General features: G+C 34.6%; 2 protein-coding genes across 6 annotated transcripts in view; one reads left to right on the forward strand and one right to left on the reverse strand.

The window, feature by feature from the left end:
• The window catches only part of LOC145946799 (solute carrier family 53 member 1), a 67,348-nt gene that overhangs the window by 46,140 nt on the left and 7,840 nt on the right, over positions 1-13,368 (reverse strand). The window lies entirely within an intron of this gene.
• LOC145947779 (sushi, von Willebrand factor type A, EGF and pentraxin domain-containing protein 1) overlaps positions 1-13,368 on the forward strand; it is a 33,211-nt gene that overhangs the window by 17,645 nt on the left and 2,198 nt on the right. For 2 of the 5 annotated variants that reach the window (XM_083057558.1, XM_083057576.1), the window contains exons 3-10: positions 1,123-1,335; positions 7,700-7,929; positions 8,079-8,290; positions 8,934-9,148; positions 9,825-10,028; positions 10,115-10,231; positions 10,362-10,646; positions 10,762-11,254. In XM_083057558.1, coding sequence (XP_082913684.1) covers positions 1,123-1,335; positions 7,700-7,929; positions 8,079-8,290; positions 8,934-9,148; positions 9,825-10,028; positions 10,115-10,231; positions 10,362-10,646; positions 10,762-11,254 — 1,969 coding nt within the window. Of the gene's footprint in view, positions 1-1,122; positions 1,336-7,699; positions 7,930-8,078; positions 8,291-8,933; positions 9,149-9,824; positions 10,029-10,114; positions 10,232-10,361; positions 10,647-10,761; positions 11,255-12,133; positions 12,827-13,368 lie in introns of those variants that run through there. The other 3 variants (XR_014427236.1, XM_083057567.1, XM_083057559.1) reach the window with 3 other exon arrangements.

The raw sequence follows: 13,368 nt of genomic DNA on the forward strand, positions 1-13,368 counted from the left end.
TCTTCTGAGTATATATGTTCAGAATTTGTTTATTGAATGACGTTTATAACAATGTAAAGCTGCTGGAATAAAAAGCACTGATACTGAATCATAAAATGACTCATTTATGGAGATACACAAAGAAGCTAAGTATTATTACCTATATGTAAAATTCTTGCAACGCGCGCGCAAACTCTTTCGCAAGGATCTTTTGATTAGGTCAGCTCTATACAGAGAATGAATCCTGTTGGTCGGATTCTGATTAGACATAATGAAGACAAGCGTCAAGGCGATGATCGCAGATTACGCATCGGCGTATTGACGATTCGATAAAATTCTCACGTTACGGTACAGTAAAACTACCGCAAGGCGGACAACTTGTTCGCGAATGCGCGGCATTTACTGCACACACAAAACTTGACGGCCACAGCAACACTCGTCGTCTACATCTGCGTGCCATACGGCTAGTCACCCATGCGACGACGGCTAATATTCTTTTTATCGGACAGAGATGGCAATGAGTTACGGTAATTTTCTCATAGAAAATTATCATTGCGTCATCGAACTATCTCGTGAAAAAAAGTAAAACTAGCACATTGCATACACATAGATACATGTCCATAGTACAATCATCTGTCACGTCCCTTTCTGTTGCCTTGTAATCCTTAATTTAAATCAATGGCTAATATGTTAATTCGCGCGTGATGTAATCTCAAATTTTCTATTACAATGTAATCGTTAATTGGAACTTTAATCGAGCACTGTATCAGAAAGAAAATTAAAGTAATCAGTGAACACAATTTGCTAGAAAAAAGAATAATAATTTATAGTAATTACCGATATTAATATTATTTTATATTTATCTCATTTATCTTTTGTCAATTAAAATATTACTCGTTAAAAATATAGAGAAAAGACTTTCCATCTTTTAACGATGCACGATAGCCTTTTGTGGAGAATTTTATTATGCATTTGAAAATGATGATTCGCAGAATGCTATCGTGCTTCTTTATATTTAATCACAGAGTTTATTCACGGCAATTGCTGCGTGAAAAAGTTTAATTACTTCCGATACATTTGCGGAAATAGCCCATTCCGCCTCAATTAACGAGCACAATGTGTGATCAATTGTATTAATCGCAGTTCTGAACGTGGCTGGCGGCAAAGCGCCGATGCAGTCCAGCAGCGCGGAGGGCGGAATTCCGCAACGCGCCGTGGATGGAAGCAGCGGTCAGATTTACACGCCACAAACCTGCACCCTGACGAGGCCCGAACGTAGACCATGGTGGTACGTGAACCTGTTGGAACCGTATATGGTTCAGTTGGTGCGATTGGACTTCGGTAAACCGTGTTGCGGTAAGTAATATCGTATATTTCTCCGCGCTTCGTTGCTTGCGAGAATTTACCGTTTTGTGCAATAAAAGACTTTTCGCAAATTATAGGAAATATTTTTCAACTCTATCGTCGCATTTAATTTCAACATAGTATGCTCGTATAATGCGCGTTCCTTAAAATATTGATAATTGTAAACAAATAGCAACTTGTAAATAATAAACAATCTTGAATAATCTGTTAAAAGTATCAGACAAAAATATTATATAGGTAGAACTTTGAGATATTAAAGCGTAATGATTTTGATTTTTTCAGAAAGATTGAATATGTAGTAATGCATATTATATTAATGATTGATATTATTTATTTAGAATATTCAACATAAAATTTAGAATAGAATATAATAAACGTAAATAGACGTATTGATCCGTTAAACTAAAAACTTTTGCGGATCAAAAAATATATTTTTTTATTCATCTGCATTACTAAAATTTCTAACATCAATTTAGAAAGTTGTGGAATTTTATATTATATAGCATTTAAAGAAATGTACAGAGACGATTTGAAATTCTGTTAAATGCTGCTCACTATGTTTTGAATTAAAAATTGTTTAAATTGACTTTGTAATTAACTAGTAATTAACTTACTAATTAACAAAAACTACAATTAATTAAAGAATTCATTTATGAGTAAAATACAGAAGCATTTTTAATTCATGAAACATTTTTATACTCTCTATGTAATAATAGTTAAATTGAACGTGTTACTAAGAATACAATGATCGATGTGTTAATATTAAGAAATCTTAGCTGGACGAAGCGATGACTAAGAGAGCGACCAGCAGGCAAATTGATATTTGCGGTCTTTAAGTATTTATACTTAAAGACCGCAAGGTACTTGCGGATTCGTTCTATTTCAAATTATAGTCTAGAACGAACCGTCGATAGTTTCTTTCTAGCGAGACAATTTGCAGTATTTAAAAGATCTATTATCAAGAATTATTATGAAAAAAATGACGAACGATCATAAGAAAGATCATCCGATGACAATGATAATTGAACGTTTGCAGTTTATATAATGATTTTATGAGTTCATCGCGCGAATCGCATATCAAACACATTGTCTGTTTTCTTCACAATGTTATTCTCGCAGATATTGAATCCGATATTCATTACAATATTGTTTTTCAATGGAGTCCAAAACAAAATATAAAATGGCGGTAAAGAGCTATTCACGCATTATAATTTGCTACAAAATGATATGTTCTGCAGTGGGCGTTGTTACTGATAAGCGCGGACTCTCATTATGAATTTTAATGAAGCTTGTTGAGATAGAATTCCCGCGATATCGTAAATATCCTGTCCGTCATCCGGTACTTTCATTTCCATGACGCGTTTTCTCAACTTTCTATCGATAAATAAGTATCACCGGTAATTACGTGAAGTAATTCCCGCCGACGAGATAAATTCGCGATTGCGTTGCTCGATGCAAATGCAAAACAAGCTGAGCATGAAGCCTGACGTTATCCATCTATTCATAAAATATGATAAATCTAATGTAAATTAAATAAATAATTTATTTTTATATGCGAGCTCTACTTGAAAAACATATTAACACATTTAATAGATAACACTAAAGCAATGCTGCATCTCTCTCGTTCCTCTTTTTTCTCTCTCTCTCTTTGATTTTGAAACTCGTATATTATTTAAAAAAAAGATATAATAGAGAATTACACAGCTCTTTGACAGATTAATGCTAAATTACTAAATTACTGAGTCAATCTACTTAATGCTGAGCTAGCTATTCGTATTTTGCGGTCGCGATAAATTTCGATGAGATCTATTCTCGAAGAAATCGATGCTTCAACGAGCATTCGATCTGAAATTATGATTGTGGATGATGAATCGCCTGGGGCTAGCCGGTGATGCTTTCGATGATTAGAATAAATCGTTCGAGAGTCTTGTCCACGGATGACGGAGCAGCGGAAAAAGCACGTTTCACAAGCGAGCCGTAAAATCCCACCGTAAAATTTGCACTTCCTTCCCTTTTCTCCAACCCGGTCGAAGGCCCTGCTTGCATGCGAGATCGTTTAGAAACTTCCACGATGAAAGTGAGAGTCTTTCCACTTTCAATTGTTAGAAAACCATCGCGATACGTCTTTTGCGGTATGCCGCATACATTTTTCAACAGTGTTTTATTAAGAAACGCATACTCTATCATCAATCAACTGAAAATTATCGCGAACATTCAACTCCAGAACTAATCACATCTCATCACTTTGATAACTTCCTCCTTTTAAACCTTAGGTATATAGATTCAAATAATATCGATTGATATATTATACATACAATAATGTATATGCAAAAATATGGTATAATATTTATACGTAATTAAATATTTAATTAAATATTTAATTAAATATTTAATTACTAATATACAGAAAGAGAAAATTTTTTATCACAACGTTAATAGCATGAAACTTTCACGATTTTGACAAAATTTTTCCATTTACGTTTCTTCATTAATTAATCTCTGTGTAACGTTTTAAAACTCGTATTGTTATTTCGAAAATTTATTCGCTTCATTCGTAATACCGTTCAGTGGAATAAGGGGAAACTTTCACTGTTAAATGACTGATAATAATGACATTGTCGGCACACTGAACGCACACTATTCGCGCAAAAGAAGAAAGGGCCTAAGAAAGTTTCGTTGCGTTTCCTGGAAAAACGTTCCCCCAGCGACCGTTCTTTTCGGAATAAAAACATTTCCATCCTTTGGCGAGTTTCTCATCCGGCAGATTAACGAGATCGCGTCTAATTATATATCTCAAAGCGATAAAAATAATTTTGAATAATCATTACACGAGCGAGGTGAACGGCTAATCCGTATTAATCTCAAGAGCGCTCTTGCGATGCAATCGTAGTAGATTGTTAACGACTTCCGTGCCGCTCGCGCAAATTCCGCCGGATAATCTGCATAATCTGTCGGGGAAATGAATTATTCAAGTGCGATAATTTTGACGATTGGCCTTTGTGTGCTCGCGGATAGATACGCGCGAGATGGATAGGAACAATGACTGGTATAATGTGCCCATCTCAAGCAGCTGTTTAGTTACGGCTCAGCACCGATGAGATGCCTGACGATTCTTATGCCGATTCTTCAGCCGCTTATAATTAAACAGACGGCGCATTACAATTACTATTTCGGTCCCTCTGCGCGAAAGAGTAACTTTCACGTTATGCTTCAGCGGCGAAAAAGAATCAAAACGTTCAATTTCGACAATGTACATTATTGACGTACATATGTTTGCAAGATATATATTAGGAGTTTGCAAAAGTTCGTAAGGTTACAAATAAATGGCGCGTTAGATTAGATTGCAGTCACTTAATAATATTTTAATTATTTTCTTTTAAGTTGCTTTCTTGTTTTTAAATGTTGACTATATTTAATCAGAATTGATGGCTGATAAATCATAATTCCGAATATAACTTCATATTTAACGCGATTGAAAATGGAATCATCCTACTTCATGATAAAACCAGACCGCATGTTGCTGTTGCAACTAAAGAGACGTTGTTCGAATTGGATTGGGAAGTTCTACCAGCGTACTCTCCAGACATCGCCCCAACTAATTTTTATCTATTTAAATCGATGCAACACGGTCTACTATCCAATACACGATTTCAAAATGCTAAAAAAGTGCAAAAATGGATCGAGCAATGGATTGCTTCAAAAGATGGAGTCATTTTATCGACGTGGAATTAAATTATTGCGCGAAAAGTAACAAAAAGTTGTCAATAGAAACGACCAATGTTTTGATTAAAATATTATATGTTATTTTATTTGTTATTAATAAATAAAAATTGTCAAATCATACGAACTTTTGCAAACATCTAATAATATGAATTTAAGAAAGTAAACTAAATAAGAACAATGCTTACTGTAGACGTATCTAATGTGACACTTATCCCTTGAAAATTTTAATACATTAATATTTTTTTGAGCAATTTTTAGAAACAAGAGATTTCGTAACAAAAGAATTTTTAAAAGCTTTAGCGATACAAAAAACAAAACTTTATGCACTCGAGCAAAAAATAGTTTCCTAATTACTATTCTATCAAATTTTAGCTAAAAAAAGTAAATTGAGTAAACTTCATATAACATATGCCATAGTGAAGGACTGATATGTAATCAAATTAATAATTAATATAAGCGTGATTAGCAACCAATATTCATGATTAATAATATAGTATTTTATATATGGACACATAGTCTCCCTCGTTTTCTTGCCTATGCGTGACACTTAGCGAAAAACATGTTAGTCTCTTAATTTTTTCCCGATGTTAAAATTTCTCTTTTATCTTACATTGCTCCTCGCTCATGCGCTACATGTTCACGCACTCATTAGAGGCGAGAATAGCGGCTCGCACGTGCAATAAGAAAGTCTTAACGTATGTACGTGCCGCATGTACATATCTTTTAATGCGAGTTTTACCGAACGAGAAACTGTCGCGCTAGTTCGTATCTGCAATCATGATTGCAGGAACAAAACATGAAAAGCATGTAATTATGCGATTTTCAACTACAAAACGGACGAACGACGGTTGTCCATAGCCAGTCACAATCGGGATATTTTCCGGGTCAGAAGATGTAGTGCTCGCGCGCCGAATTGCTCGAGATGATTTTATCTGCCCAAATACCTACTATGTTTGTGATTAACCCCACTGTACACATAAATTCTATTTTAAATTAAACTATAAATAATATAGTCTCTACCAAATTAATGGTTCTCAATTTACATTAATTCGAGTAAATATAGTGCGATTAAAATCTATTTAGACGGTATAAAAGTATATCGTTGTTCGATATATCGTTCGTCTGGTTTCTATAATGTATCATTGTATCATATCACTTTTTCCTGTAGATTGTCGCTATACATAAAAAATATAATTCAATTAAAAAATAAAAGCAGATATGAAATTAATTATATCTAATTAATTGCAGCGTCACATCTTATTGTTAGTCACTTTGCGGCAATTTTTTATTAAAGTTTTACTTATTGGAAACTGAATAATATATGTTCTAATAAAATTATTGTATTAAAAGACATATAATTATATATAATAACAAAATAGGAAAAATCATAAACAAGCATAAAATATATTGATTATCAATTTATATGTTAAGCTTATACACAGAGATGAAGATGAATTTATCAGCTATTAATGATTATAGATATATATGTAGATATGTAAATATTTAAACAGGAAATTATGATACGGATATGTAGGATATTTTTATCTTTTATTGTGATTATATTTTATGCGTTGCTTACCGATATTATATTCGGCACATTATCTTTATTTTGACTCGAAAACAAGGTCGGTCAAACGCGCTGTTTTATATATGTATATTTTAACTGTCGAGCCGGTAATGTTTATCGTCTGTGTATTCGTATTATTTGTCTTTTCTCTGGCGAGATAGATTTCGACACGGTAATAATAAGTCAGTCGTTGAAAGTCATCGAACCGAAAAGAAAGCGAAGCGAGACGGTCGCGCGAGAATTTCGAGAAAGACGCGATCTTTTATCCAGATCCGAGACCTTTTTTGTATCAACTATTTAATAAAGTTAATATAGTAAAGTAATCTATAATAAAGTAATTATATTATTTATCAAAATTAAAATTACTGAATTAAATAAATTCCTACAATAACAATATAAAACTAGAACTATAAGTTGCATACAAGTTGCTCTTATACAATTTGAAAGTTGTGCTTCATCTAAAGAAAAGTCCTTTAATTTAAATCTAATAAAGTATTATTTATATATATATATATGTATATATATAATTACATCTATTATTATAACACTAACACAGATATTATTTTAAATGACTTTAATCCCGAAAGTTTCAAAAAAAAATTTAAATTTGACGAGCAAGTAAGAGCTATATTTTAATCATTATTATAGCTATATTTTAATAATTATTATATAGAGATATATTTTAATCATTATTATTATATAATTTAATCATTATTAATCATTATTATTATTATATTATCATTATATACTTTTATATCATAAACGTTTACCGTTAACCTGAACACAGATAGTCTATAAACTTGTTGTAATTATGGTATATGTTTAATCTATAATTTTCTAAATTCTCTCTCTCTCTCTCTCTCTCTCCTCTAGAGAGACGTTTCCACTAACTTATTTATTTTGACTTATAAAATAATCCAAACTAGTATTTTATTATACAATATACAAAATATATAAATAATTTGCGACGATATTTTTTGTAATATTTAAATGTTTGAGATAAAAACATATACTACAATTTTTAGCAATGAGTTTTAATAAGTAAATTATTTAATCAATCTATAGGCGATGATGTTCCCGGTACTATCATTGTCCGAGTCGGTAATAATCGACCAGATTTAGGAACGAATCCCATTTGCAATCGATTCACCGGAACTCTAGAGGAAGGACAGCCTCTTTTTCTACCTTGCAACCCGCCGATGCCTGGTGCTTTCGTCTCGGTACATCTGGAAACTGCATCCAGCGATATTCCCGTGCAGCTATCTTTATGCGAGGCATTCGTTTATACTGATCAGGTATGTATTCAGCAGAAAGTATAATAAAATAATTAAAATTACAATTCAAAATATTTTTTAAAAATCCTTCAATCGAGAGATTGAAGAGTTTATAGACTATCTCTTTTTTTCTCTTTTACAATTATTTATTTCATGAGAAATGAATGCAGGCCTTGCCGATCGAAAGATGTCCTCAATTCCGGGATCAGCCACCAGGATCAACGGCAACTTACAATGGCAAGTGTTACATATTTTACAATCGTCACCCACTGATATTCAGAGAAGCTTTGGCCTTCTGTCGTGCGCGAGGCGGCACTCTCGTGGATGAGAGCAATCCTGCTCTACAAGGATTTATTTCGTGGGAGTTATGGAGACGGCACAGGTAATACGATGCAGAAGGATTAATCAGTTTGAAAAATGCAGTCTAAATTATTTTTTTCAAAAAACGTAAGATACATTCAACTAGCTGATATAAGAACATTTCATTATTATCACGTTCTATTTTATTACTCTTATAATAATGATTAAAATATAGTTCTTACTTGCTCGTCAAATTTAAATTTCTTTTTTAAATTTTCGGGATATAAAACCATTTAAAAGGAAATAATTTAAATGTTTGTATAATCGATATCGATCATTATCGAGCGGGAAAGCAATTTTAAAATATACTTTTATTATATCTATATATTTTTAAGAATTTCTAATAGACTATGAGAGAAAATAAGTTCTAATTCAAATGCGTACATTTATGAAGCATTAATTACTAATGAAAACACTGAGGTATGACAAATTCAATAACTCATTATCTGAACAATTTACACATGATATAGGTGAACGATAAAATCTATAAGAAAATTATATGCGCGTGAATCAAGGGCTAAAAAATGTTTGCATATTAATATGTTAGAGAATGTACTATTTCTTGGATAATAATAGATTAAATAAAATAATCAAATAAATATTAAAATTAGATACTAAAGAGACAGAGAGAAAATAATAAGAAATTTTATTTATTGCCAATGAAGGAGCGACACGTCCAGTCAATATTGGATGGGCGCAGTTAGAGATCAGAAAGATCGGACATTGTGGAGATGGACCGGAAGTGGCGAGGAAGTGTCTGTCTCGTTTTGGAGTTTACCGCAAGGCACGGAAGAGGACTGCGCTCGGTATGATGGCAGCAGAGGCTGGCTTTGGTCCGATACACCTTGCACAGCGCGACTTAATTTCATCTGTCAGCATCGTATGTATCATCTTTCTTACAATGCAGTTTTATATCTTTTTTTTAAGCTACGCTTCAGAAAAGATATTATTGTTATTATCTTAATCAACAACAAATAATTTTTAATGAGATAGTACATATAAGCTTAACAATAAAACATTTAACGTATAGCAATGGATTGGTTAAAGAATTTAAATGCAAAGACATAAATTAAATGCACAAGAGACATAAATTTTAAGAAAAATCGTATATTTTAAGAAATTTAATTAATAAATAAATTACAGTAAAGTTTTTTCACTAAAATTTTCTATTTCCCAATATACGTGTATAATTTTATCATTTTATTAGATACATATAAATATATCGCGATAAACATTTTCTTTGCAACATGTGATTTCAAAATAATGTATTACGTGAAAATCTAAGATTATAGAGTTCGTATATTGAGAAATAGAAAGTTCTAGTGAAAAAACTTTATTGTACTTTATTTATTGATTAATTTTTCTAAAATACGATTTCTCTTAAAATTTATGTCTCTTATGCATTTAATTTATGTCTTTGCATTTAAATTCTTTAACCCAATCCATTGCTACGTTAAATGTTTTAATTGTTAAGCTTATATGTACTATCTCATTAAAAATTATTTGTTGTTGATTAAGATGATAATAATAATAAAATATTGTTTTGCTCTTTTTAGAACCACAAGCTTGCGGCAGACCTGAGCAGCCGCCAAATTCGACGATGACAGTAACCACCACGTCAACCAGGACTCCCGGCAACGTATACGAAGTCGGAGAGACGGTGGAGTACAGTTGTAACGTAGGTAGCCTTCTGATTGGACCGGCAACCCGTACTTGCCTCGACACCGGTTTCTACAACGAGTTTCCGCCAGTGTGCAAAAGTAAGGAATACGACTATTGTACAACTTTACTCAGACGAAATCATTGCGAACGTGACTTATAGCGTAAATCGCCCTGATCGTTTTAGGTATCGAGTGCGGTTATCCCGCAAGTATAAAACATGGTGGTTACACGCTTATCAATAACACCGTCAATTATCTCAGCCAAGTACTTTACTCTTGCGAGGAGGGATACGAGATGACTGGTAAGCATCGCCGAGTTGATCGCAACTCGATACTCTTAATTACGCTGAGTGTATTAAAAAGAGACTTATAGCAAACATTTTATATAAATCTATAAAAAAAAACATTTATAAAGCTAATCTGCAATTGCAGGACGTGCCCGACTGACTTGTGATATCGACGAGCGGTGGAATGGACCACCACCGCGATGCGAGCCGATTCTTTGCGATCCACCGGCTATAGTTGCGCATAGTTATGTGCAAATAGACGAAATCAATGAGAGCGAAAGTGTCCCGTTGAAAAATAATTTCAATCGAAGTCTGTTAGTTGGTAGCATCGTCACCTATACGTGCGAGAAGGGTTATCGACTCGTTGGTTTCCGGCAAATACTCTGCTTAGCTACCGGATTATACGATCATGTCGCACCCACTTGCATAGGTATTAATTAATTAATTAATTAATTAAGTAATTAATTAAGTAATTAATTTTATAATGAAGATAGTGATATATACGATATATATAATGTATATTCAATATATAAATTTTTTCCTAGCAGAGGAATCACGGACAACTGTGAGCATTCCTACTCGAGGAACGATACGGTCGTCGACATCGAAACCTCGGCCAGCATATCTCACGCCGAGGATTAGAACCACGACGAGTGCGGCAACGATCACCACCAGTACAACTTTCTTGCCAGCTAAAAAAGTACCTAACGCCGCGGAACTTCCAGCTACGGTGAGGGAGACCATCTCGAAGAGACCGACCGTCGGCCTAAACAAATCCGGATTACCTTCATCCGTGCTCAATGACGCCGGTAGCGATCATCCGCAAGACAACGAGATATCCGGAAGCGGCGTGGATCATGCTCAAGCGGGGATCGGCGCGGCTGTTCCGGAACCTTCCGGCCCCTTCCGTGTAGACGATCAGCCTAGCGGTACTCATCAGGCCAAATTGAACCTAGGTGCCGTGATCGCCTTGGGAGTATTCGGCGGCTTTGTGTTCCTCGCAGCGGTAATCACGACAGTGGTTATACTCATACGCAGGTAAAAAAATAACATCTTATCGAGCCACTTTGAGCGATGATCCAACTTCGAGGATTATATCCGCTCTCGCGAATCTTTATTGTCTCTCTGATGATATAGCGCACTCTGATATACATAGACGATGTTCGACCGGATTGTACATTGTAATGCTTACTTTGTATTTGTTTGATCTACTTTCTATTCTCTGTTCATGTATCACTCTATCTTCTTCCTAACTTGTAATACGAACATATATGCTGTATTGTATTTCTCCTCTCCATAGAGAGGATGATTTCGCTTGTATGATGAAGTCGCGTGTACATGTCTCTTGGATAACGAGTTTTCTAACATCCCGCAGTACATCGCGGATAAAACCGTGCAGAGATAACAGTACTATTCGTTCCTTCATTCATTGATCATAAGCTTCCTGTAATTTAGCCTGTAATTTAACTAGAACTTACTTTAACATAGATTACGCTTTGCAAAGGAGACGTATTTTTTCCCTGATCGATCCGTAATGATTTCATTTAATTTATTAATTTATCGTTCATTAAACCTATGATTCTCAACATGAATCGCGGCCACTCAAAGATTTTGTCTTGTACATACAAGTAACGCAAAAGATACAAATATCAAACTAAATTTTTTAACAAAGTAGTCAAAATTTTCTTTGCCAGTGACAATGCAAATTGACAATGACTGTGAGGGTAAATGATTAGCATAGCCGCAAATACAAATAAAAATGGCTCGAAAAGTGGCCATGACTGAAGAAAAAGTTGAGAAACACGTTGCAAGACCTAACATGTAACGTAAGAAAGAGATGCGCGCGAATCCCGTAGATTGTCTTATCCGCCACGACGACGATTAACACTGAGTCAATTTATGCGTTGCGGTAATTAGCGGCAACGGCAGCGTCAGAGGAAGGCGCCGCAGGGGGCTCGGTGGGGTTGGTGCGCTGAGGGGTGGCGGTAGTGGTGGCCTTGGGAGGGGTGACACCGGAATGCCCTCGCGTTGGTATACCCTACTCGCGCTGCCCTTCCCCGACCAGCACCTGGGGCGCCGCGACCTCACGGCTCGCCGCGGTAGCGATCATCCTTATTCCTTCAGCCTGTCGGCGGCTCATCGTGCCGGCTACTTCTCGAACCCTTCTCTGTAGATTGCCATCGCCGCCCCTCCCTCTCGCCTCCGCCGTTAAAAAAAAAGAGAGAGAAAGAACCGCTCCCCTAACAAAGCCCGCAACCACTACTACCACCCCAACCCTCCACGCAACCACCGCCCACCAACACATCAACCATCATCACGTACCACCACCAACTACCACGCGCCACCCTTCGCGAGTGATACTAGTCAAGGTAAACGAGAGCAAGGTTTTCTACTGTGCACTTTCTTTTAGCGATAGTTGGTTTTGCCATCTCGTCGCATCACGTCACATCACGCCTACGGAATAGAAGATGCCTTTGTAGTGCGTTGCACGCACGCGGACACACCAAAACTACACCCCATTCCAATAGAAAAAAAATCTCATCGCGTATATAAAAATTCTAGAAAGCAGTCATATGTTCTGAACAGGTTCCCAAATATGATTTAAAATAATCTTGTAAAAAGATTGATAAGTTAAAGTAATTTTAAATTAATTTTAAATTAAAAAAAAATATATATATATATTAAAGAAAAGTAATTTAAAATTAAGAAATTAAATTTTAAACACTTTTACAAAACGTAGAGAACCAATTATATTCTCTGGGAAATTATTTTATTTTTTTTCTCACTTTGATAATATAAAATGAGACAAAATCGACTGCGATCTAGGAATCCTGAATATCGCACTGCGCAAAGAAACCGCGACAGAATATAATTATATACATGTATCGTGCTCTTTTTTTCTCGCTTGCACACTTTATATTAACTGCATTATTATCTCTAAGATTGCACTGGTAAATTAGTTGATGCACTGAGAGAATTTTCTCTTAGAATTTACTCTGAAAATCATGGTAATCGTGGGACAATATGGTATGGAAAGAATTTTATGAGAATTTCTTTGATTAATATTTATCACAACAAAAATAATAATATCTATTACAATAAAATAATATATTTGATTAATTTTACTATGCAGTTTAGTAAAATTAATCAAA

This window comes from Prenolepis imparis, unplaced genomic scaffold (assembly GCF_030444845.1).
Source record: "Prenolepis imparis isolate NDT839.2.m4 unplaced genomic scaffold, iyPreImpa1.0 SCAF_2, whole genome shotgun sequence".
NCBI classification, from domain to species: domain Eukaryota; kingdom Metazoa; phylum Arthropoda; class Insecta; order Hymenoptera; family Formicidae; genus Prenolepis; species Prenolepis imparis.